The sequence below is a fragment of the Bacillus rossius genome, chromosome 18 (genome assembly GCF_032445375.1).
Source record: "Bacillus rossius redtenbacheri isolate Brsri chromosome 18, Brsri_v3, whole genome shotgun sequence".
Taxonomy (NCBI): Eukaryota; Metazoa; Arthropoda; class Insecta; order Phasmatodea; family Bacillidae; genus Bacillus; species Bacillus rossius.
This window is the reverse complement of record NC_086345.1, coordinates 26901005-26928503: the sequence shown is the minus strand read 5'-3', so window position 1 is coordinate 26928503 and position 27499 is coordinate 26901005. Positions and strand designations below refer to the sequence as shown.

General features: G+C 41.3%; 1 protein-coding gene across 1 annotated transcript; it reads left to right on the top strand.

Moving 5' to 3' along the window:
* Positions 1–421: 421 nt before the first annotated feature.
* Positions 422–27114, top strand: LOC134541291 (DNA-directed RNA polymerase III subunit RPC5). Its single transcript, XM_063384611.1, has 9 exons — positions 422–556; positions 4001–4102; positions 6867–7027; positions 8540–8733; positions 11084–11274; positions 12901–13105; positions 15293–15495; positions 21341–21504; positions 24627–27114. The coding sequence occupies exons 1-9, from the start codon at positions 518–520 to the stop codon at positions 24925–24927; spliced, it is 1560 nt and encodes a 519-aa protein (XP_063240681.1). The 5' UTR covers positions 422–517; the 3' UTR covers positions 24928–27114.
* Positions 27115–27499: the final 385 nt, after the last annotated feature.

The window sequence follows — 27499 nt, the reverse complement described above, 5'->3', positions numbered from 1 at the left end:
TGATGCTAATAAGTAGGGGCTAGAAAAACTAGGATCATTTTTTTTTAATTAGCATCATTTATTGTGAAATTATTTACATTCTAAATATTTGTAAAACAAATATTCGTGTACACATATACCTACAAATATCCCGCAGTTTCAAGTTTGTAAATTTTTTCTTTTGCATTGGTGATGTTCGATAGCTGTCTCAGAAGTAAAGATGGCAATGAAATTACACGCCATGGTGACATCTTGTGACTTGCATGAAATCTTAAAATATACTTTCATTTGGCAACAAAGATTTTTACAATACCTACTTTAAAAATTGAGTAATTATTTTGTAACTATTCAGTTCCCGAGGAACAAAAATCGAACAAAATGACAGAAATATATTTGCTCTACGATAATATTTCGAGATTTTCTGGCATATTCCTGACTCTGTGGAAGATTCAATATGGCTTTTGCGTAAGAGTTGTTGTGTTGATTTTTTACTGAAAGTAAGTACTATTTCATTGAATGGTGTTAGAAATCAAGTATAATGAAAGAGGAAGATGACGAAGACCCAGTTGTCGAGGAGGTATTGTTATAATACGTAATTATTAATTTAAAATGAGCTTAAGTTTTAAAATTTAATTTGTATAGGTTATGATAACAATACAAACACGTGTACGACGTTAGTTTTATCATTTATCTGTGTTAGATCTACGGTAGTTTTATAAGACAATTTTGTAGCTGGATACTTTTCTTAAAGTGACGATGGTGATTAATAATATTAAAATTAACTTATCCGATTGTTTACTCGAGCGAGAAATAGTCATGAAGTACCGGCGTTCAATTACGTCATGCATATAATAACGTACTGCTGTTTAGGAAGAACGGGTCGTGTCATATTTTCCCTAATACGATTATTAATGCGTTACTGGAGAAGGCGAAGTTAAATCATGTATGGACCTATTTGCCTCCTCTAGATAAATCTGTTAAGTTGGGCAGCCCGCAGTTACGCCCAATGTTAAGGAAACGGGGACTGATCCCCCGAAACATTTCTTTATCGCGTCTGCTGCTTCCAAATGTACGGACACGTAACCAATATCATCCAATGAGAACGCATTTCAAGGATACCAAGTATTTATTTAATTTAAAATAAAATTATGCATTTTGATCATAGCATATGTGAAGAATTTACATCAATAATAAACACAAATGACAAAATAATAATAAAACACAACATATTCTCGTACATTAAAGTTTTTTTAACGTATTTAGAACATTGACAAACATGGCTTCCACTGCAGCCAAGTACTCGTCCATTATTGGTAGCATTTTGGAACATACTCGGATGAGCTTAGCAATGCCGAGCTAATCCGTACAGTTCCGTCTCAGTCTACAAGCTATTGTAGAAACTCCGTTCAGTGAGATCGTTTCCATTTATGTGATCCGTCTCAGTTTCTGTGTCATTGTGGAGCATGCGCCACTCTAAAAAAAATGCAAACACCTGAAAGTGAATTTATTCTTTTCCTTATTTTATTTATAATGATTACATTTGAGGTTCATTCAGATGTTTTCGAGAACTTTCCAAATAATAACTATTTTACACGGTTGCCTGTACGGTGACTACTTGGTCGCCGCTATACTAATGTCCATGGTGTAGAACTATTGTAAATATTACATATAGACCTAAAGTAAATGTGTGTTGTGCTTTAATAGCGTAGCCGAAATTGTTTTGAACAAGAGATAACCCTGATCCTGTTATCATAGCCCTACCACTTACGTGATTCTAGCTGCAATGTGATACAATTCTCCAGAGATCCTTAAAAACACAGCATAGCCGAGGCAGTTTTCCAAAATACAGGGAGGGATGTTTAGTGTCAGTATGTAAAGGCCCGGACCAAGACTGTTTTCCACTCGAATTAAGCAGAATCAATTAAAATAATTAATTTATTTTTGTTAATATTTATCATTGTACGTATGACCCCATGAACATAACTCATCCATGAAAGAGCCTGAGTTCTGGAATGCCCCCTCTACCCTGTTTCCCTTTCTTCTGTTTTAACCTGGATACGTCCCTTGCTTGGAAGAAGTCCAGAATTTGGAAATACAGAGAATCAATTTGAAAATAGCTTGGGATTCTTCTTGGTTCAAATTTAATTGGAGTAGTCACTCATTTAGAGAAAAAAAACCAACTAAACAAAATGTTTCTTAGTATACAGCCATTTTCACAAATCCTTGCGAATAAAAGTTTACACTTGGAACATAGGCTTCGTATTTGCTGATTTTCAAAGTAATTTACAGTTACATATTTCTTTTTTTTTTTTTTTGACCATAATCCTAACTTATAAGGCCCCCACATACTATAAGTCCAAATGTTGCTATTGCTGTTGAAAGTATTGTTTCATCGTAGGATATGGAACAAACTTTGAATGCTGCAATTGCAGTTGCACTTTAGGTTAGCAAAAAAGAAGAAGAAAATAGCAAACCATCCAATAGTACGTACAAAGATGACTGCCATGACTAGAGACCTGCAAAATTTGTGGATTCATTTGGTGATAGGCTAGAATTCAAACACATATACCTCTTAGATAATTTTGCTATTGGCTTACTTACTGTTCATCTGGACGAATCTCAACCAGTTATAAACCCTCAACCAAAGAAGAATCGAATCACAGACAAACCAGCTGAGACGACTTACAGGTCAGCAGCCAATGAACTTGCATTATTTGCCCGAGTGTACAGGGGTATGTGCAGTCTATCCTGAAGGCCATCGAAACCGCGAATTTTGCAGGTCTCTAGCCATGGCGCTAAGCAGATGGAATGACGGACTGACAGTTTGGACTGGCGAGATGCTGTTCCCACACGCGGCAGTTCCGACTGATGGGTCCGAATTGACACTTCCGACTGATCGTGTGTGGGGGGGGGGGGGGGCGTAAAGGGGTCAATCTCATATGCTAAGTTGATCTAATTTTAAAGGCAATATTTATTTCTAACAGCTATTTCTGTAAATTTATCACAATACTTCCATTGCGTTTGTTTTTGTGTCATAAATCTTTTCAACAGACATTTAATATTTTTAATATATTGGGTGTTAAAAGTTGCACAGCTATTTACATGCATTATATATATCTTAATGAATATCTGTCTGGAATATTAGCGACAGTACATTAAAAGCAAAGGGAGGTCGTCATTATCATTAACTGCTTCCGTTGTGCGACCTAGTCTGCAAAGAAAAATGCCTCGCACCTTTTTTTTTTTTTTTTTTTGTCACTCCACCATTCTTCCTCCTTCAATCTATTCCAGTATTCTCTCTCCTGCACTCCTTTAACTATATCTGCTCTTCCCATCTCCTCTTTGGTCTTCCTTGGGGTGTTCTTCTTGTGTACTTCAACTCCTATCGTTTTCCTATGCAGTCCTCTCTCATCCCGTTCCCTGCACACGGCCGTACCGTCTCGTTCTTGCTTGCCCCGTGGTCTCATTAGAGTCCTGTGCACCTGCTCTTGCTTGCACCGTCTCGTTCCTGGTCCTGTCTCGTCTCGCAACTGCCAACACTCCTCATGTACGCTGCTCCTGTTGCCCAGCGTGTCTCTTGCCTGCGGTCCAAGTCGCTGCTCCGTAAGTGACTGCGGGCACAAAGGAGGTATTCGACAACAATTAATTGTTCTCTTCCATACAAATCTCTCACACACCTATGGAATGCAATTTGAAGCCTGCATATATATGTGTGTGTGTGTGTGTGCACACACACATACACACACACAGATATATATATGTTGGTTACGGTAAAGTTTATCTAAATGATAATAGTGCGAACATTATTTTTTGCGGGGAAAGTATTATTATTCAAATTTTTAGTGATATGTAGTTTGATAAAAATGTGTTTTTGATGGTAAATTTGTTTTATTTTAGTTAGTATAGGTATCTGTTATTTTTGTGATACCGATGTGACAGGGTGATCGAAGGTTGAGTGGAACAATGGAAAAAAAAACTCGGAAAATGGGCTGAAGCTGGAGTGTGGGAACGTGTGTTTCAGATCCCGGTGTACCTGTCCCAGATGCTTGCTGAGAAGCTGTTCATCTACCAGTACCCGCTCAAGCACAGCGAGAAAGGCTACGATGAGACTAGGGTTATCGCGGTATTTATCGGACTTTTTTCGCTGCCTGTGGCTTGCATATTTTTTTGACGTGACAACTTCTAATAAATCGATGAACGCCGGCTGCACGCACGAAAAAGGATGACTCATTGTCCCATTACACACATAGTCCCGTTACGCTCATTGTACGCTTGCGCCGCATCTATCTCTCTTCCACTCGGTTGGAACAACCACCGATTTGACTTTTTCGAGGCACATTAAACTTGGAACACTCCCATTCGTTTTTCTACTTTTCCTATCATCATCCTATCCTTAACGGAATAACACAGATTGGAAGAAGTTAAATAGCAAACGTGTATAGAAGTTATAGTATAAATAATCTCTTCGTTAAAGTAATAAACATATTGGAATTAATGAGTGCAAATAAAAGTAAATTTATCAATTAAATTGTAGATTTCATTTCACTCCTTTGTTTGTATCCATACAAAATAGTGATAATTCAATAAAAATGATTCAATTTTATTCATAAAAGTATGCAATCATTTCATCAATGTTTTGTTATGACGTCACTTTAAACTATCGTCCGTAAACCAACTTTACAGACAACCAATTTTTTTTTTGTGGGTGAGACCCTCTATGATAAGTTACTTATTGTTCAGTGTGATAGATAATGATAGCAGAGAAGATGATGAGGATAATGACTATGTGACTGGTGATACAACAAAAGACTATTGTGATTATCAGAATAATGGCAGCATAAGAGATATCATATGTGTCTTGGGATGGTCTATTATACTAGTACGGATGAGATAACCTCTATGCCTGAACTCGTGCGTATTTATCGCCTTGTATTTTTACATTGGCGGTATTTGAGTTATTTTTATGTTAGATGGAATTCAAAAAAAGGGGAGGGCTGTGATTTTAATATTGATGATTTTTGATAATGATTTTTCTTTGGTTATTCCTGTTAAAACTATTTTTACGCTCGAAATTGCCTTCACACCGCAGCTGTGGTTCCAAATGCAGCTGATTCTAGGACTTTTCACTTCAGTCACGTTTACAGTGATGTAAACCATGGTTCTAGCAGACAGGTAGAATTTTAAAATTTAAAGATTTCAAACATGTTAGACGGGGTCAATTTTGAGGTCGTTACCTTGAATGGGGCCTTTTGTGGAGGAAGGCTCCACTTTGAGGAATATGGCTCCATTAGGAGAATAAATTAAGCCTCTTTGAAGAAAATGTCCCCATTTATTTTTTGAGGGGGAAAATGGTAACATTTCACCAGAGACTGGTAATTTTAAGTCGTTTTGAGGACTTTTGAGAAAATGTTGACACCAAAACGGCTGCCGTGACATTACAGTCCAAGATGACATTCTGCTGCACACCCTGAACCCTGGCACCGGACTTAACATTTCTGTATTTTGTTACAAGTGGGGAAAATTAATTATATACATTTTTATTTACTACTGATATTTACTCCATGTGATAGGCACCTAACTGGCGGCAACCTTCTATGGGTCTTCAAACAGTGCCACTATATAGAGAGAAAGTCTCCCTTAACGTACCTAACAATACTATGTACAACATTTTTCATACTTTGAAATATCTTTGAAAATAAATGGTGATGGGTTTCAATTCCAATTTTCTCACATCCAAATTTCGAATTTGAATCTCAAAAGAGTACCTCGAATGTACCCCTCGAATCCGAATCTAGGTCTCAAGGATCAAAAATAATATATAAGTTATTAAAAGTATCAACTACGGTGTCGAAACATTAAAAACGTCCAGCCTTTTAAATTTTTTTATTTTACAAACTCAATTTCCAGTGTCAATACATATTGTAATTTTATTTGTATAATTACATGTTAAATTACTTTATCTTGAGGAATGGTAACAGAAAAGGTATGAAGAAGAAAATTTGACCTAGTAAACTTCAGAGGTTTTTTAAGTGATGAATTTTTCGAATTGTTTTTTGTTAAACTACGAGTAGAAAATAATTCTGGCGACACTCACGTATATCTGAAAACATTTCTGTACTTAGACGCAAAGAACACTATGTCCAATTTCAGGTAAAAAAATGCACTTTCAGCCATTTCACGTTCTTTTCTCATGGCATATGTCGAAAATTCTCTTATTTTTGTTATAAAGTGAAGCGCTGTTTGAAAATATTTCAACCGGTCTCATGAAAAATGTGGAAGTTGTGACGTAGTCTCATGACTCCGAGATACAGGCATGAATTCTTTAAGGGCTCGTTAAAAATCCTGTAGTTCTTATTAAGGGGCCCGCCTCGTCAGGGGTGTGTGTGTGTCGGCGAGGCGGGATGATAAGCGCGACGCTCGCTGGTGCTTCTAGCGCGGTGTCTCCTCGGGACTGGCGCGCAGTCTTCTCGTCGTGCGTGAGCGGTGACCGTAACATTATATGGCGGAGAAATGAAGATAAAGGGATAATGCAAGTCCCTTAAGTTCTTTCAAGGGTCTGTGTGTGTTGTTTCATGCCTAAAAATTACTCTGAAAACATGGTTTTTAGCCATTTTAACTCTTCTAAAAATACAGTTTAAAACTCTAATCCGAAATCAAAAGTACTTTTCGGTCCTCGGTGAACTCTTAAAATGCTTTTCGTAAGCAGACCCCCACTCGGATGTCTTGACTAGTTTAGAAATCGCGTTGTTATTCCTGAAGCTCTGCGCGCCGTGTGTGTGCCCGGGTAGGCGGGCCCCTTAATGTGGAAAGGTTAGGAATCCCTGGTGTGAATCGGGGAAAAGCGCTGGTCCCGTGTGTGACCCTGGGTTCTCTCGGTGTGTCCCCAGAGCTGCGTCAAGCCCCAGCACCAGGAGGTGCGGCTGGAGATCGGACTGGACGCCCGCAACCCCAACTTCGACGCGGGCAAGGCCGAGCAGATAGCGCTCAACACGGACGGCCTGCCGGGCAGGAAGGACGAGAAGAAACCGGAGGAGAAGCTGTTCAAGAGGTGACCCCGCCTTTCCGCCCCCCTCCCTCCCCCTCCCTCCTCCGTCCCGTCGAGCCATGGGCCTCTCCGGCGGAAGGGGGGGTGATGGGGGGTGACATGTCCCCTCCAAAAAAATTCCTTGTGGAGGGGACGCAGGGACTAATTTATATGCTGTTTCGCGATTCATTACAAGGTTTCTATTCTGTTTTGTGGTAAACATTTTGAACACTGCATCAAAGAATAAATAAGTGTACCTACCTAACAGAAGCGACAAGGCGTGGTTTTCATCTAACTCTTGTTTTCTCTTTTTGGGATTTCACGGTTTCGTGGCATGTTTACCGTACTCTCTAGCGGAGGGATCAGTACACATCAGTTCGCCCCCCCCCTCCTCCCCCCCTAAATTTACTTACCTGAGAGGCCCATGCGGCGTCGACGCACAGGACACTCGCAGACGGCACGTCAATTTGTTCGGTGCGTTGATCGCGCCGATTCCGCCTTGCTTGGGACCGTAGATTCTCGAGACAGGCCTTTGAGAATGCTAGCAAATACCAAATTGAATGTTAAAACGTATTCGTGAAGTCGAATCGAACTGCGAATATTACAATATTACACTTATATTATAAAATACTAGATACAATTATACAATCCAAACAATTATTTTAGCTGACTTGACTTAGCCAACTTTTAACTCGAGTAACATTGGTCTAATTATCATAAGTTGTTACAAGACGTGAAAACAGATGTCTTTAGTGAGATTCTAATTCTCATTCTTACTATTCGAATCCGAGATTCCTATTCGTGAATAATTTGATGTTCATATTCGTTTTCTATTCGAACCAAAAAACTGATTTTTGCACAGGCCTAGTGAACACCCTTTTAAAGGCGTGAAAAAATATACCTCTGGCTCGCCCCACTACTGGTAGTGTATGTGCTGCTCAGTTTTTTTTTGCAAGAATGACTTGATGTTTTCAGCCAATAGGTGGCTACCCAAGTAGTGTTTAAAATCTGTAGGATAGATAGCGCTCTCTCTAGCCAGCTAGTTCGTTCGTAAATTCATAGATTGCATTAATAATTATTAAATATAAATTTTAATGTTTATGATGAAATTTAATGTTTTTAAAATAAGAAATGAACAATAGTAAAAAAAATTATTATTTAATTTTGCTTTTTTTTTTTTGTTTACTGTAATGTGGTACCACCTGATCGCTTTTATCATAACTGAAGAAAATGAAATAAACATTTATAATATAGTCCATAATGGAAAGAACTGTTTTCATAACGTAAAAAAAAAATCCTTTCGGAGTTGTGGGACAAGTCTTGAGGTGTTTATTATTAATATGTACTCTACTATTGCGACACTGATGGTTGTCCAGTGTCTCCGTTTGATTTTGAAAAAAAAAAGTTGACAGTTGATCATTTCAGTACATTCATCTTCACGGACATTGAGTTGTGTAGATCGGTAGGTGGCGGTGCGGTCGTGTGATGTCCTGTTGCGTGGAGGATCCCCCGAGGCCCGGGTTTTGTGTTCCCCAGCGACGTGATGGACAAGCTGGTGCTGACGTCCACCCGCTCCGTGCCGGCCGCCTCCAACTACGCGCTGGGCGTGCTGCTGGACAAGGAGCTGCACGTGACGCCCGTGCGAGGCATCCTGGCGCTGCGCCCCTCCTTCGGCTACCTCGACAAGTCGGACCGGCGCGCCAAGGAGGACGCCAAGGAGCGGGGCGAAGGTATTCCTCCGTGTTCCCGGTGCTCGCGACCAAGCTGTGTTGCACTTGTTTAAGAAAAATAAAATTATTTAATTGCAAAGGAGCGTACGCCAAGGAGAGGGGCGAAGTTATTCCTCCCGGGGACACCCACAGGGGTGTCCCGTCCTCGGTTCCCGGTGCGGGGGCCCAGTGCGAAGCGAACATGCTCACGACCAAGCTCTGTTGCTCTTATTTAAAGAAAAGAAAATTATTTAATTAAAAAGGAGCGTACGCCAAGGAGAGGGGCGAAGTTATTCCTCCCGGGGACACCCACAGGGGTGTCCCGTCCTCGCTTCCCGGTGCGGGGGCCCCCGTGCGAAGCGAACATATTGCTCATGACCAAGCTCTGTTGCAATTATTTAAGAAAAATAAAATTATTTAATTGCAAAGGAGCGTACGCCAAGGAGAGGGGCGAAGTTATTCCTCCCGGGGACACCCACAGGGGTGTCCCGTCCTCGGTTCCCGGTGCGGGGGCCCAGTGCGAAGCGAACATGCTCACGACCAAGCTCTGTTGCTCTTATTTAAAGAAAAGAAAATTATTTAATTAAAAAGGAGCGTACGCCAAGGAGAGGGGCGAAGTTATTCCTCCCGGGGACACCCACAGGGGTGTCCCGTCCTCGCTTCCCGGTGCGGGGGCCCCCGTGCGAAGCGAACATATTGCTCACGACCAAGCTCTGTTGCAATTATTTAAGAAAAATAAAATTATTTAATTGCAAAGGAGCGTACGCCAAGGAGAGGGGCGAAGTTATTCCTCCCGGGGACACCCACAGGGGTGTCCCGTCCTCGGTTCCCGGTGCGGGGGCCCAGAGCGAAGCGAACATATTGCTCACGATCAAGCTCTATTGCTCTTGTTTAAGGAAAAAAATTCTTTTTAAAGTTTGTAATGTTTGAACTGATCGATTGATCAGTTGGGCCTGTATATATTACATAAATCAACTCGCAGCGTGTCATGTGCTAGGTTCCCGGTGTGGGGCCTCGTGCGAACACCAGCTTTCCGATGTGGAGCGAATGTTTCTCACGACCAAGCTGTATTGCACTTATTTAAGAAAACAAAAAAATAGAATAGAATTAAAAAAATATATATCTTCTTCACTTTTGTAGTGTTTGAACTTATTGATTGACCAATTGGACCCTATATATTATATCAATCAAATCAATAAAAAAATTACATAATAACCTTGCATAATATTAATATACAGCATTCGAAAAGGCAAATAGAGGTTATTTTTTTTTGTAGTAACAAACATTATTCAAGCAAAACATGTACAATGCAAAAAAAAAAGTGTTCGTGAGTGAAATTTAAGGTTTCCAGTGTTTTAAAGCTTCACGTCCAATGCGAGGATTTGAATCTCAACCTGAGCTTCAGATAAAATTAGTAGCAGATTTCCTGGCGGATGTCAAATTGATCATTGAAAAGAGCTTAGAAGTTTTGCACAGGCCTAGTGTCAGGGAGGCGGGATGATATTAGCAACACTCGCTGGTGCTTTTAGCGCAGTATCGCCTCTGAGCGCAGAGCTGTTGCATGTCACGCAGTCTTCTCGTGATGCATGAGGCAAATATGAGATCTCGGAGGTAAAGCTGGATTCGCAATGATCCGTCTTGTCCGTCTGTCATCCGTCAGCTTATTCAAGTCTTACCACATCTCTGGGACCCTTTAGAAAACTAGGGGTCAGAAGGATTTTAAAAAAAAATATTCTATATTCGTCAATAATTTCATATTAATTTCAGCATTTCAAACATATGATGCTACAAATATTTGTTCAGAATCTTTAGTTTTTTTTTACAGTGTTATTCATACACTGATTTTATAAATAACAAATATTCTGTGACTTGAATTAAAATTTTTTAAATTACTTTATGTTTATGCATATTATGAGTTAAAACAACAAAAAAAAAAGTTTCAATCTTAAATTTTTTTTATTAAGGTAAAGTAAATAAATGCATTTCCAGGTTTACTTTTTCTGTTGTTTATACACACATACATACATAGAGTGTTTTTTTTTTAAATTTTATTGTATTTTGAATCGATTATCCTTGGGAATCTTGTGAAGGGTGTAAAAAAATGTTTTACTGTACGTGTGTTCGTGTTTTTAGTCTAAATTCATGAATGATTTGATATATTCAGTTGAAATGTTGATAAAAAAAAGGAAAAGCAGTGTTTGCAGAAGCGTACAAAAAATTTGAAGAGCCCTGGTCCTGCCTAGTCGCCACTCGAAATGTTAAGAGGACGCTGCCGTGCTGACCCGCTTGGCTGGCGTGGCCCGGGCCTGGCTCTCGCGAGGGTTTGTGTGTCAGCGAGTGAGTGAGTGAGTGCGTGTGTTGTGCCGCGCAGAGATGTCCGGCGAGGAGGACGGGCCCGAGGAGGAGGAGGAGATGAAGCAGATCACGGTGAAGTTCGCGCGGCGCGAGAACGACAAGCTCAAGCAGGCGCGCGAGCGCTCGTACGGCTTCCTCAGCAAGCGCATCGCCGAGGAGTCGTGGTACCACACCGACTACCACCACAGCAAGACTGACCGCGCCGAGGTGGGTTGTTGGTCCCCGACTTTGGGGATTCCCCGGTGAGGGAGGGGGGGAGTGTCATGTGTCATGATTCTGTCTCCGCCATCGGCCAGACTGTGAAAAGTTTTATTTATTTTTTTCCTCGTGGTCTGAAGGTTTTTTTTTAAGCGCGAGGTCCATTAATGCTGTCTTTTGCTCGTGCGTACATCGCACCGGGGCGAAGCCGTCGCCAGTCGACACTATTGGTGGTTGTTTGTTGACTTTGGTTCGTGGCACCGCGCGTTTTCCGCGTAGGAAGTACGTAGGTCAACGGTCGGGCGTATTCATCGCCAGAGGGCCCCGTCCCTCTCCGAAAGTCGACACCGGCTGCTGTCTCGTTCGTAAGATGGATTTCACGATGGCTTTGACTGTTGGAAGACCTTGATGACCACCTCTTTAGTGTACAAAGTTTTGCTTGGATGTGCAGCATTTCTTAGCTTTATTTCGGAGGGTTTTTCAGTTCTTTTTTTGAGTCAAATCAAATTCAAAAGTTTTTTATTGACACATACTTTACACTTTACACAGTTTTACAATTACAATTAAACACGCCAGCACTCTGTGCTCTTTTGCTCATATTTACACTATTGATAATGTTAATTAAAGTACTATTGAACAGAAAAAATGGATGATTATAAGGAAAATTTAAAAAAACCTTTTTATATTGATTGTTTTTTTGGAGCATCTTTGCTCGATGTCAATGAGAAGTGTTTTTAGCACCTTCTCACAGAGGGATTTAACTAGTATGAGTGAATCCTCCATAATTATAGTATCTAACTTGGGAACTTCAGTCTTCGGGGCTTTGTTCAGCTGTTGTAGCTCTTGGATTCCTGTAGTTCTCGAACAGGGTTTTTTTTTGGATAGGAACCTAAACATGTCCACGTAATCGTCGTCATCCGAATCGGCTAAAGTGGCATCACACGGTGATAATCGAAAATCCCGGAAACTCGGGTTGGTCAAAGAGTGAAGAATTAATTGAATCGTAATTTCCAAACAGAAAGTTGTACCAAAGTGCATGGATCGGGAAAAAAAGAGTTAATGTAATTTGTTTGGATGTGCATCTACCATTGAATTAATTTTAAAACCATAAATTCTCATTAATTTTTTATTGTTTTCTGTTTTAACCCATTTTTCTAAAAAAAAAAATTATTTTACGTCAAAAAATTTAACTTATAAATTCAGCTTTCATTTGTTGTGGAAGTTAAGTATTACAAAACGGAATTTTTAAAAATGAAAAAAAAAACAACTCTGAAATTTGTACTGGGTTTTTTTGAAAACGAAATTTGACATCCCAGATGCTTAAGATAAACTGCAGCTATGAAGCAATGCACTTGTTTTTCCATCAACACAACGGACTTGTTCCACATCACGAAACTTGACTGCTATTATAGCATCTCACATGAGAGCGAAGGGCCGAATGTACATGATAATAGCTTTTTAAAAGCAAATATTTTTTTTTTGAGTTTCTATATTTAGTTTGTTTGAACCTTAAAACCATAAAAAGCTTGTCTGTGGAGTTTGAATCCTCGAGGGCGGTCACGCTCGGTTATCCCCTCCCCCGCGGGTTGCGTCGCGGTGCGAGCGTTCCCGGGACTGCGCCCCCTGTCCCCGCAGATGGAGAGGAGCAAGCTGTACTGCCCCGCGACCCACGAGCAGCTCACGGAGCTCAGCCTCTCGCCCGCGGAGTACCTCGCCGCGCTGCTGCCGCGGGGCGCGGAGGAGGAGGAAGCGGCGGCGGCTCCCGGGGCCCGGCCCTCGTCCCTGAAGGACCTCCGGCGCCTGCCGCTGGTCGACCAGGTCAAGGCCGTCCTCCGGGAGGGTGAGTCGAGATGAGGCCGTCCCATCTGTTCGTTCCCCGCCGTCCGTCGGCCGTGTGGCCGCGAACGCCTCCGTAACATCCTTGAGGGCTCCGCCTACCTGGTCACACAGACGGTGTGCAGAGCTTCAGGAAAAACAACGCGATTTCAAAACTGCTCAAGATATCCGAGTTGGGTATGTTTACGAAAAACATTTAAGAGTTCGCTGAGGCCCGAAAAGTACTTTTAATTTTAGATCATGTTTTTAAACTGTAATTCTAGAAGAGTTAAAATGGCTGAAACGCATGTTTTCAGAGTAATTTTTAGGCGTAAAACAACCAGTACAGATTCTTGAAAGCACTTAAGGGACTTGCATTACACCTTTATCTTCATTTATCGGCCATATAATGTTGCGGTCACCGCTCAAATTTCACAGTTATCCTGTGACGACGAGTAGACTACGCGTCAATTCAGAGCCTTGCGCCTAGAGGCGATACCGCGCTAGAAATACCATCGAGCGTCGCACTTATCATCCCGCCTCACTAACACACATACACCCCTGACGAGGCGGGCCCCTTAATCGGTCTTCAATCGAACAAGCCCTCTTAAAAGTGCTTAAATTTATCTAAGGATCCTTAAAAACCCATTGATAAAGACTGATGGCTTGAAAGTAACAGATGAATATGGTTTGCAATGCAGTTTTTTGGACATACAACATTAAATTTTTTCACTGTTTGTCATGGAATAATTCTGAAAATCAAAAATAGATAAAAATATTCACAGAAAACGAGACTGAATCGGCTGATGTCGGACAAACGGAACCGACGATGAAACTAAACAAGTTATTATGGACAACACTGCAACTACAGCACTTCATGAAAATCTGCAATTATATGTCCAAAAAACTGCATTAAATCAAAATCCCCCATTGATTGAATCATTTAAAGAATGTATGAATATGGGTATTCTAATGTTCTTCTGTGTCCGACTTGGCAGCACACACACGTTCTGCGCAGAGCGCCGAATTTCCGGCCATGTGATCAGGTTTTGTCTCCAAAAAACTTTTGGACTAGTTTTTCGCACTTAGTAGGTATGTTTTACTGTCTTATTTTGGATTTATAAAGTAAATGTAATTTAATTAGTGGTCAAATTGAATGTTAGGGCTACAAATTTCAGATAGACACTATGCTTGGGTTAGATAGTATGTGTTTCAGAGATAATTTTTTAACCTTGAGATAAAGTACTAAATATATTTAAACTTATTATTTCGGAATTTTTCTGAAGGGGTTTTGCCGTACAGTAAATCACCATTGTTAGGACCCCTTGCGGTTCCTGGGAATAGGGTCGTAACAAGGACTCTCAGTAATTACAGAAGCCAAGAGAGTTAGCTTTTCAAACAGCAAGCGATATCGCCCCTCAGCAGGAAAAACATGGCTGGTGTCCTGGGACTATTATCTTTGGTAGGCCACGTGCGGTACAGCACTTGTAGCTAATTTTTTATTTTTAAAAATAAGTTTTAAAATTTCTTAAATGTACATATTATTGATGGAATTAACATTAATCATAATTTGAGGCAAAGCTAAAGTTTACTAACCTATTGGAGTTTTAGGTTTTTGTGAACAATACTGCAACACATTCCAAACAAATTTTTGTCCTATTTCCTTCAAACTTTCGGATTTTTAACACACAAATTTTCCACAGTTGCTCAAAAAATAATAATTTCAATATTGGGGGTGGACATAATAATTGGAGTAGTAACAACAAGTGTGGTGCAACTCATTTCAAACAAATTTTTGTTAGATGTCCTTTAGACTTTCGGATTTTTAACGCAAAATTTTCCACGGGTGTCCACAGTTAGTACTTTCATACTAGATCTAGTACTTTCTTAACTTTTTTTAGTGGTTTCGTACTAGATCTAGTACATTTTTTCTTTAATAAAATAATATTACAGTAACTCCAATATATGTTTTATTACTGAGCGTAATTATTTAAAAAAAAAAAAAAAAATTACGGAATGTGCGTGCGTGTGGTGTGATGTTTAAGTTCGAGCGTCGCAATGTCTTGATAACTATCCTGAATTGTTAGAAACCGTAACAAATTATAATCTAGTACTTTTTTTTTCTCGCCTCAGTTGGTACGAAATATTTTTTTCCCTCGTGGGCACCCTGCGGCCGTCAGTGTAGCTCGCGCGCGTGTGGCGTGCCCTGCAGCGAAGGTGCTGCGCTTCGACGCGCTGACGTCCCTGCTTCCCGCGCCGGCGGACCCCAAGGCCGTGCTCCGCGCCGTGCAGCAGGCGGGCGTGCTGGTGCGAGGCAACTGGGTGGTGCGCAGCGACGTGCTTCACCCCAAGGACTCTGCCAGCGACCTGCACGGCGTGCCGGCCGAGATCATGTGCCGCGCTCGCGACCACATCGTGAGTGCTGATTGGATTGTGCGCGAGGCTGTTGGGAAATCTGGCTGGATGGGCCGTAGGCTTTAATTTGATGTAAGCTTTCGGACATAACGCCGTTGCCAAGCAGCTAATTAGACGTAGTTATGCGAAAAGGAACCGACCCACGTGAAAACCTATTCTAAATATTTCGAAGTTAAAGTTAATTATAAATTGTAATTCTCGTATTAATAACATAACGTGGCTATAATTTTAATGGTCTAGTATGAATACTGATATAATAATAGCAACGACGGTATAATCAACCTTGTACTATTTTAATAATTTATTTTCAAATAAAATATGACAAAATTGTGGGTTGGTTCCTTTTTGCATAACTACGTCCAATTTATCTTTTAGCTTCTCTTTGCACTGTAGACACTTCTTTTGGACAAGATTCGTGATGGCCTGGTAAATGCAATATTGAAATCTTTATAGTTTTAAGGATGGACTGAATTTCGAGCTGTAGTTGCCGAAATTACATTGTTCAAATGTTGTTTTTTGACGGTGATGTGCGGCAATTCTTTCGCTCGGCAGCTTTCGGCTGGCTCTCCGGGTTATTTGTTGGGCCTGTTCGCTGTTGACCGGGGATTTGACCGTGAGTCACCCCAGGAATGACTCCCTTGCTGCGACATTTACAGCTGCAAGCAATGGCGTATGTCCAAAAGCTTACATCAAGTCATGCACTCCCATTGCACAAATCTTTCAAAGATAATAAGTCAAACCTCTCTGAAACGACCCGTCACGGTTCCCAGGAATAGGGTATCTTAATAGAGGGGGGGTCGTAATAGATGTTTTCCGAAATTTTCAGTTGATTTCTACCCCACACCCCCCCCCCCCTCCCTCCCACACCTGTACTCGCTAAGGAACCAGCCGTACAATGGCAGGATGCTGTCACTCACAATGCCAGACGGCTTTGCTTTAAACCCACTTCAACCTTCATGACAAGTCCGTCGCCCCTACATGCCACCTCTAAAGAAAATATGTCAATAGACAGTTTATTTTTACTGGTTAGTTTACATGTACGTTTTCTGCTTGCCGTAGTTAAATACACTAGAACCCCGATGTCACGAACCCCGGATTTAACGAAGCAGTGATTTTACGAAGACGTTTTCGGGAACTGTCAAAAAATTGGACTTTTTGATCAAAATTTGAAAATCAGAAAAAAAATTAAAAAAAAAAAAAAAACGAAATGAAAGAACATTAAAATATGTTAATTTTAACACAGAGTGTATTTTTGTGTCGGCTTTAATACTTCCAATAATGTTCATATAAGAATAACAAAAAACAATGGGACATTTCCTTTAAAAATATGGCAGTGGTAGGTTCTGCAGCACGAGTGGGCGCACACGAAGCTCGCCCGGCTGGCTGGCCGCAGCGGCTTCATGACGCATAAGCTCACCCCTCCCTCCCCTGTTAACATTCTTCAAGGCTAGCTCATCCCTCCCAGACACACAAACCATCTAGTGTCCTCCCTTATAACACCCCAACTTCGCTCCCCTTTGAAAAACCTTCAGTGAGAAAATGCTCTTTTCACCCTCCCTTCTCCCGTAAAATTTGGCTATTTTGAATGGGGTACTAAAGCGGTGAGGGAGAGGTAAGATCGTTGTAAATATTTTCGGACCCCTCCCTCCTCACCAAACACGCACAAAAAAATGTATGTCAAAATATGTCACTTTTCACACCAAGTTCGAGTTCAGTCATCTCTGGCAAGGAATTTACAAGCTTTCAAAATTAAATTTAAATGTACAGTGAAACCCCTTATTTACACTTTTCAGGGGAACAGAGACAAAAAGTGTAAATACCAGGAAAGTGTAAATTGAGGGAAACATATTTTTAAAATGTAACATACCTGGTTTAATGCACTCCTATTACTTCAGTAGTCAGAGACATCAAAAAAAGACACTGAACGAAATATCTTTAAAAAAAATTCCTTCATTAGGCCTATGTAAACCAAAATAAATTTACAACATATAACTTATAAAATTGTGTGAATACAACACTGAAGCAATGTGTGCCATGATAAAATGTTACCATAAAAAAGTTTTGTAGGCTTATGTGCAAAAACTTTCATGCCTAACTTAGGTCTATTTCTTTGTAAAATAATCAGAAATCTTGGTTTGCTTGCATCTTTGAGTGTTCATGCACATGATCTGCTTCTCTAAAGTATAAAAATTATCAAAAACACCATCACAGTTTTCACCAGCAGATACTCCAATGTAGTCTCGCAGAGTTTGAAGAGCAGCAAGAGCATCTTTACTCGTGGGTGTTGTCACTTCATCATCATCATCTTCTTCGTCAGTATCCTGTTGAGAAGTACTGACATGGCTTTCTACAATATCTTCTATACATTGCACTTCCGAAGTGATCACCTGACTGTCCACATCCACGTAATCTTGAAATATTTTCTCCTGCAACACCCTCTCATGTCCTTCAACATCTTCAATGTCACTGTAATCATCTTCACTGAGAGTGTAAGGCTTTTCTGGGAACACAAATCCAGCTTTTGCAAAGCAGTTTTGAATTGTTGATGTTTTCACTTCTTTCCAGGCTCTTGCACTAAAATGCAATGCAGTCAGCAGATTTATCTTCATCAAAGAAGGGTCTTTTCCAACATCAAGCATTGTTACTGCCCTTGAAACTAGGTATCTGCGGTACAAAAACTTGAATGCCTGAATGATACCCAAGTCAAGGGGCTGTAGCTCACTCGTGCAGTTTGCTGGGAAGAAGACAATATCAGTGTTGCGAAGCTGGATGGTTGCTTTGTGAGCAGAGCACTGATCTATGAAAAGAAGAACTTTCCTATTTTGCAAAGCCATTTTCGAATCAAATGCATGCAACTGGCTCTGAAACAAAGCATTGGTCATCCAGGCTTTGGTGTTTGCTTCGTACTTTGTTGGGAGTGACTTGATGTTTTTAAAACATCGAGGTTTCCTCACTTTGCCAATGACATAAAGGGGGAATTTTTCACTTCCATCTGCATTGGTAAGCAATAACACAGTAATCCGTTGCTTGCTGAGCTTACCTCCGTGACACGTTTCCCCTTTAAAACTAAAGGTTTTATCTGGTAGAACATTGAAAAACAACCCTGTTTCGTCGGCATTGAAAACATTTTTCGGGTCGAACCCAGCAATTTTTTCCTGTAGCGTTTCCTTCCAATGTTCCACAGTCTCCACATCCACACTTTTGCTTTCGCCACAAACCACCTTGTAAACAATATTGTGACGCTGCTTAAACCGATCAATCCATCCATTGGAAGCTGAGAAATCTTGAATTCCCAGCCTAGAGGCAATAACACGTGCTTTTTCTCTCAGTATTGTACCATTTATTGGTAAATTTGCGGCACGTGCACTAGAAAACCACTCAAGAAGAATATCTTCCAGCTGTTTGAATTTCGAGTCCTTCACATATTTACGTTTTTTAGCACTTGGCCCACATTGCGCGGCATTTGCAGTGATGGTTTCTCGGCTTTTGATGATGGTGTTAAGAGTACTCACAGGGATTGAAAGTTCTTTCGTAAGGTCCACACGTGATCCAACATATTCGTCGAATTTGGCAATTATTTTAATTTTATCGGCAACGGTAATAGTTTTTCGTTGTTTCACTTTCTCCATTTTCTCACAGATATTAATAACGACAAAGAGTTAAAGATGTGTCAAATACATTTACCGCTAAAGCCAATGATACTACCAGCGCTCGTAGCGGAAAGCTGTGGAAATAGAAGTACTGTGAATAGTGCAAGGTTACTTGCACTGTTCACGACGCGAACGCATTCACATACGCAGCTTTTGTTGTATCTTTCTTCTATGGCGGCCATGTTTCGGTGTTTGTAAACACTGAACGAGACGTTAATAACGGGAATGAAGCAACTTTTCCGACGTAACAAGCGTGAAAACGACATATACCGCCTTATGGAAAATAAATTGGGCCAAAAACAAAGGAGGTAAATAACGGGAAAACGTAAATACCGTTAACGTAAATACCGTTAACGTAAATACGGGGTTTCACTGTATTTTAATAGCAAGGGTCCTATGAAAAGGAATATACCAAATAAAATCAAGCTGCTGTCACCAAACAAAGCATAAAAGGCCCAATGCGTGGTCGCTTCGTCATTGCTCGCGCGAGAGGCGAGACGTGGATTGTTAAAGAAAGATAAATGCGGGGGAGACAGACGGCAGCCAGTGTGTTTCCTGCGTGGGGAATAAGTGGCGTAGCCTTTTTTTTTATGCTGGGTGAAGCGACCTTTTTCTGTCAACCCACGGGGAAAAGATAATTGCTTGAGCTGTCAAAATAAACATCGCTGCGGCAGTTAAAACAAGTCGAGGCGGGCGTGCATCCAGTCGGTCGCTGTGTATATCTACTCGAAAAACATAACATCTCAATTCATAGCAAGATTCCTTATAACCTACACGTATTGACGGATGTTTTCAGCCTGATCCATACAAGTTCTTTAGCCACGTTTTGATTGAAAACAACTGGCGGGCCAGTGTTGTGCCCTGTTTTGCGGACACATTAAGCTTTTATCAATTTGCCGACAGTTTTATTATATTTTTACTCGTTAAAATTAAGCAGATAGCGTGATTCGAGGAATGGGGGTTGTCAAGCGCTGACAGCGGTCGACAGGAAGTGGTATCTATTTTTAGATATGCGCTGCCCACGGCAGTACAGCACTCGGCAAGAGATACGCAGTAACACGCTACTCACCACAAGATACTTATTTTCTGTCCGATTTTCTTCGGATTTTCGGCAATTTTTTCACGGTTCCTCGTAATCGGGTTGTAATAGAGAGGTGGTCGCAATAAATGGGGTCGCAACAAAAAGGTTTTACTGTATGTAGGTTCAATGTCGTAGGTTGTAGCCGGCAGCCAAGGGCAGATACAGAACGATGGTCACGGTAGGCCTAACTAATGTTTCTAGTACAATTTTAATTTTAGTACATTTAGAATTGAAATATTTAGCGCATTTTATTTTTGGTTCAAAAACGTCCTGTTATCCATAGCACTGGAGTAAAATAATTTGTGAATAAGTTTCGTAAACTTTGGTAAGGATTCAGGAGAAAATAAAAAAAAAATTTAGTCTGGGTTTAAGGGGGAGGGGAGTCATGCTGCGATGGTGGTAGCACATGTTTCGAGGTGCTTTGTTCTATTTTTATGGTGTCTGTACTTTGTGTAAGTAACTAAAAATAAAAATAAAAGTCGCTTGGTACCTTTTATATTAATGATGTGAATTTTATTTTAACAAAACTTATTTGAAATCTCAAAAAAAAAAAAAAAATCCACTTAATGAATGTAGTTTATTTAGCGTGAAGATTGTATGGAAATGTAAAATTTAGACGGATTGTAAAAAAATAAATATTAATTATTTGAGCTTTGAAATCTTGTTAAAAAGTGATTTATATATTACCGGCATTAGAAATGAAATAGGCTGGAACAATAAAAACCACAAAGTGTTGTCCCTGGCGATGAAGCGAAGGCATCTTTTGAGGACTTGTAAATTCGCGACTGCCCGGGATTCGTGCTATCGCAGCTCACCGTACGGTCTTATCCCTAGCAGTGAGATCCGCTTGCCTTAAGAGGTGAGACGGGCTGGAGCAGTTAAACCACAGCGTCTCGTCCCCGGCGACGGAGCGTTGGGCGTGTTTGAGGACTGCCCGGGTAGGGGAGTGGGGAAGGGGGCGGAGGTCAGACAGTGTCTTAAGGGGGTCTTTGAAGACATGATAACTCGCGACTGCCCGAGAAGGGAGAGAAAGGGGGTGGTGTGTGTCTTCGAGGACTGCCCCGGGAGGGTGAGGTGAGGTGAGACGGTGCCGGTGACGGCGTGTGGCCCGCAGCTGCACCAGCTGGACCAGCACCAGTTCGTGGACCGGCGCCAGGTGGCGGCGGAGGTGCGGCTGCCGTTCGAGGAGGTGAAGGAGCTGCTGTCGCAGGTGGCGCGACTGCGGCCGGGACGCGGCTGGGAGCTGCTTCTCCCGCTCGACGACGACTTCCTCTCCAGGTGCGTTGCCGTCTCCCCCCGGGGGTGTCGGCCCCCCCCCCCCCCCCCACCGTGCGCGCGTGCAGAGTGTCGTTCGTCTCCGGGGCGCGGGTTCCGGTTCCTACACCCGGACTGACAAGTCGGTCGGTTGAAGCCTGTCCGGTGGCACAGACCCCCGGTGGGTCACCAGTTTCCGAAGATAGTACGTACTGGTGGGGTCTTGGCCCGTCGGGCCAGCAGAAACCTTCAGCCAACTTCCTGTGAAACCTCTGTTCGCTGACTTGCGCGGGCAGGTTGGCGGTCCGCTATGTCGGGCAGAGTGGAGGGGGGGACCTGTCTTCCAAGACTAGTCTCCGGGGCGCGGGTTCCGGTTCCTACACCCGGATCGACAAGTCAGTCTGTTGAAGCCTGTCCGGTGGCACAGACCCCCGGTGGGTCACCAGTTTCCCGAAGACAGCACACGTGCTGGTGAGGTATAAAAACAAAATTTTTGAGTTTTCACTTCTGTCGACAGTCCCCCACGACTGCTTTTTTTTTTTTTTTGGTCCGTTTAGTAAGTATCGAGAGTTCAGGTAGAAGTCTTAATTTTTTTTTTTTTGATGATTTTACGAAATCCCCGGGGATTGCGCAAGTTTTGGGTTAATTAAATGAAACCTAGATTTTCTTTAATTTTTTAAATCTTCAAATCTGATTGATAAGGTGTACCTTGAATCTGAATCTGGGGCCGGTATTCCAAAACACAGATTTAAGGGTTTGGGTGTCGAATATGCTTCACCTGTGCCCCGACCGTATTCCTAGTGCACTTTAGCACACGGCCAGTCACTTATTTTTAGACTACGTATTTTGGTGTCCTATCCGTTGCGGTTCTGTTGCTCAGAGCTCACTTTTTCGTTGATTTTGTCCGGATGGAGAACCCGCGCCTAGTGCCGTTAACTCAAATGCTGTCATTTTTGTGAACATCAGCGGACATACCGAGTGTTTCGGTGTACCAAATGAAACTTAAGGATACTGAAACGGTTCCGGAATACATTTGGTACACATTGGTGGTCATAACATCAAGTATAATCACAATTTTAAAAGTATTTGGGGGAAAAAATGAAATTTCACTGTTTATTTTTGAGTGATTGTGCTGTTGTATTTAAGACTTTTGAGTCCAGCAAATGTATGGATAGTTGCAGGGCACGGTTTATTAAAAACTGTTGCTTTTTGCGTTGCGAAACAGGAATTGGGTTTGGACAGGTTCTGGAATACGGCCCACGAGTCAGGTTACAGTTTTATCCCAACAAGGTAGTGCTTGTTCGCTACCTAACCCGAATGTCTTGGAATGCCGCCCTAGGTCTCAGAGGCAAAAAAATATATATTTTGGTGAAAATTAAAACCTTATGCCAATTCAGCTGTTGATGATTCTGAACTTTTACATGGGAAAACACTTTAAGGTTAACAAATGTGTATACAATTTCTAATTTGCCATAAAGGTCTTATCAGAAAATCATGCAATGCAAATGCATGTGTATTTTAGTTAAGTATATAAAATGTATTTTTTTTTTTTAAATAAAATTAACTTAAAGGTGAACTGAATGGCATGTCTTTTCTCTGACCAGCAGAAACATAAATGCAAAAACAAGTGAGTTCTTGCTTAAAGTTTCGTTGTCGTTCAACATTTTCACAATCAATATTTCAATGCTAAGTAAATAATTAGGACAATAGACAGAAAAAATTCCTTGATACATGTAGATGGTAGGATATAGAGATGTGATGTATGATGAAATGAAAGTCGAGGAAATTTTTGCCGATTTGTAAATTCAACTGTTGATGATTCTGATTTGATGCATGGGAAAACACACTTAGCTTAAAAAAAAAAATTATAAAAATTACTTTATTGCTGTAAAAATCTTATCCTTAGAAAAACATGCAATACAAATTTACATGTATTTTTAGTTAAGTAGATGAAATGTATTTTTCAAAAAAATTTAACCTAAGGTGAACTGAGTGGCATTTATTTTCTCTACTTCACTCTAACCAGCAGTAACATAAATACAATAACAAGCGAGTGCTTGCTTAAAGTTTTGTTGTCATTCATCATTTTCACAATTGACATTTCAATGCTAACTTTGAATATATATACTGTATAGAAGTCGCCAGCCCAGGTTAAAATTTCTAATACGGTTTTGAGGTAGTTGGTTAATTCACCACCCCAATCGCCACCATCTCTAGGGCATCGACTTGTGGTGGTCCCTAGCGGACAAGTGTCGAACTCTTCAAACACCCCTTCCCCCACCCTCCCTCAAACACGCGTTGTCCTCCACCCACCCTCTAACCCACCCTTCATCCCTATAGTTTTGTGACGCACAAACTCCCGTTGAACGACCTTGAGCTGCAGTGAATGATGGGTTGGGGGGGGGGGGGGGGAACGGCAGCGGGCGACAGTGCTGCGCTCTTAACGTGCAAATAAAAACCTTAAGACGATACAGGGCGTTACGGCAGCGCCATGCAGCGGTGAAGTTCCCAAGCTGCTCACCATACACTCCTGAAAAAACGTAGAGTAAATCCTATCCACTCGCGACTTCTATACAGTATATATATATATATTCAAAGATGCTTAGTTAAATAATTAGGACAATAGAGAGAAAAATTCCTTGAGGCTATATGATACACTGCATGCAGATGGTAGGATGTAGAGATGTGACGTGTAATGAAATGAAAGTCGAGGAAATTTTTGCCGATATGCAGATTCAACTGTTGATGGATTCTGATTTGATACATGGGAAAACACATTTAGGTTGAAAAATTTTTTATAAAATTACTGTATCGCTGTAAAAATCTTATCGTTAGAAAAGCATGCAATGCAAATTTACATGTACGTATTTTTCAAAAAATTTAACCTAAGTTAAACTGAATGGCATTTTTTTTCTCTACTTCTCTCTAACCAGCAGTAACATGAATACGAAAACGAGCGAGTACTTGCTTGAAGTTTCGTTGTCATTCAACCATTTTCGCAATTGACGTTTCAATGCTGAGTAAAATAATTGGGACGACAGAGAGAACATATTCCTTGAGGCTGTGTGATACGCTGCACGTGGATGGTAGGATGTAGAGATGTCGAGGAAAGGATATCCCCCTGAAGCTGTGCGGTTGTCGGCCAGGCACCCGGAGGTGGCGGAGCGGCAGAGGCTGTGGTGGGAGGCGAAGCGGGGCCAGGCGGACGGGGGACTCCGCGAGGGACCGCCCCGCCCCCCGGGACGCCCCCGCCGCCAGTCAAACCGCGACTCGTCCGTCGGGTCTTCGGACGGGGAAGCCGCGGCCGGCGGCCGCCGCCGTCGCAAGTCGACGCAGCGCGACTCGATCAGCTCGGACGAAGGGGGCGGGGGTGACGGGTCCCGGGCGCAGCGCCGCCGCCCCGCCAAGGACCGCCCCGTCGTCAAGCCCGAGCCGCCGGAGACGTGACCTGCGGCTCCCGTGCGGCCGGACGCAAGACCGGGCCCCGGATCACGCCGAAGCAGCTTAAATCTATGTCCTCGTCAAGCTTTCAGCATCATTACCTACCGCCGCGGAACCCCGCACATCCCAAACCCGTCGTTTTTTTTTTTGTTTCCCCTCGTTGGATCGCGTCATGCGACGAGGAACCGACCCGATGAATCTGAGAGCGGGGGGAAATTAAGTTCAATTTTTTTGTGGTGGCCACACGTCATATAAGTTCGTATTGTATTCATCAAAGATTTAAGATATGTCGAGTGGGAGTTTGGGTAGGTGATGTATTTGTGTATGCAATGTTCTGTTTGAATTTTAATTTTTTTATTTCGTACCTGATCTATCGTATAGGAAACTGCAAATTAACCAAAAAAATTTTTAAAAACACATTTTTAGGGAAATTTGGAATTTTGGTCACGGGAAGTAGGCTAAATGTCAGGGGAAATTAGATTGCAGATTTGTGAGGACGTCGTGGATAATAATGTTTGTAAAACATTCGCAGTCTTGTTCAATTTGCCCTGTGGCTGCTGCTTCGGGATCTCGCGTTAGTTTTGGTCTTTTAAGTCGCTTTCTGTTAAAAGTCCTTCCTGTCTCGTCGGAGCCTCTCGGACGCGAGTCCGTAGATGCCAGCCACGGACGTCCGGTTGCGTAGGCGTCGGTTGAAAAGCGAGCTGTGTGGTTTGTTCAGACCAAACCAGCGTGCCTCCACGTGACAGCGGCTCCAAACGACGACAGGATATTCGCAGAATCAAGAGCTGCTAAAGGCATAGCGCGCCATGCGACCGTGGCTTGGCCGCTGTGTCTTCCCCGTACTTTTTTCCCAACCGTGCCGTTCTGGCTTCCCGTGTTGGTGTCGCCGTCCGTATCTGCGCTTTTGAATGCTGCGTTGGTTCTTGCAACCTTGTCTTCACGACATCATCAAATTTAAATTCCCATGCCGTACCAGGCCTTCGGAGGACATTCCACTCTCAGGATATTGTACTGCTTTCCGTTTTAGTTTCCTTCAGACAAACGTGATTTAGGGTCCTTTTGTTCTTTAAAAATTCTTTGCAATCTTGTTGATTCGTTGCCAGTGGAGCATTGCGCTGTTCAGCGGTGGATATGTGACCTGGTGATCTACTATTCACAAAGTTTTGCATCGGATGCGAAGCTTTGCATCACAATCGAAGCTTCAAATAAAATGGAATAGCAAATATCCTGGCCGAGTCAAATCAAATATCAAAATGAGCTTCGATTGATTTCGCGTAATCGAAGCTTCGCACGGGCGTAATAAGTCATGGAAATTTCTTTAGTGATAAATGGTGAAGACTGGATTTTTTTTTATTTCTCAGAAAATTGCTACATAAGCAAATTATTTAAAATTTAAAAAAAAAATATATGGGTAGGTAATTTGAAATTTTGGTCAAGGAAACTGTGCAAATTTTATCACAGATTTTTATGGACACCCTGGTTTGAGACTAATGCAGTTTATGTGGTACTTATTAAGGACTAAATCTCCGTGACATAGAGGAACAAATTTGTAAAATGATAAAATTGAAGTGACCCAAATTCCCATCCTGCATTGAAATGATAAATTAAAATGGTTGCAAATGTGAACTTTCCACATGTTTGCAAGTGTGTGTTAGTTAATTTTTTAAGATTATTAAAATGACGTTCTGGGTTTGTAATCATGAAACTATTTGATGTGTACATACTTAGTATTTGTATTGATATTTTTAGCAGATGTTACAAGCATTGATTGTCTTATACAAATACATACCATCAATGTAACCCACTGCAGGAAATTGGCGGGTTTAAGATTGATTGTTTTGATGTATTGCTGTTAACTGTTAGTGCATATCTTAATGCCTTGTTTCTACTGCCAATGTAGTTTTTTTTAATATAAATCCTGATATATAGAGATTGGTTGCAGTTACGTTATCATTCAAACTCCACCATTATATTTAATTACTAAGCTCAGCTGTCTTTATGTCCAGTTGTGCTTTATGTTGCATGCTTACGGCGAGTAATATGATTGGCCAGGCATCGTTTGTAAGGTCTTACTCACTGCCTTTGAGTAGCTGTACGTTTAGCAAAGGATATTATTATGTGTACAGAATATTGTAATTTTTTTTTGTAAAAAAATCTCTCTTATTTATTAAACAGTCAACTGTAAAAAAAATATGTAAACAGTTTTTTTTTTTCTTGTATGAGAGTGATTTGATTTGTTGAAAGCACATAGAATAAGTTAGTGAAGTCTTGAGGCAAAAAAATTTTATCTAAAAAAGAAGACTGAAAATTAGAGGTGGGCGGGATCCCAAAACTCGGGATAAAAGTCTGAAATGTGGCCATTCCCGATTTTGGGAAAGTAATTTTTCTCCTCGGGATAATACTTCAGGGAAAACCTATTATTAATTGTAAAATTTTCCTGCGATTTAATTTTTATATTATAAAAACTTTATGTGCTTACATTTTCTTACAATATATGTTACGGAACAAATCTCAAATTTGCACATATGTTAACCAGACAAAGAAAAAAAGATATCACAAAAAACATGTATCTGTGAAA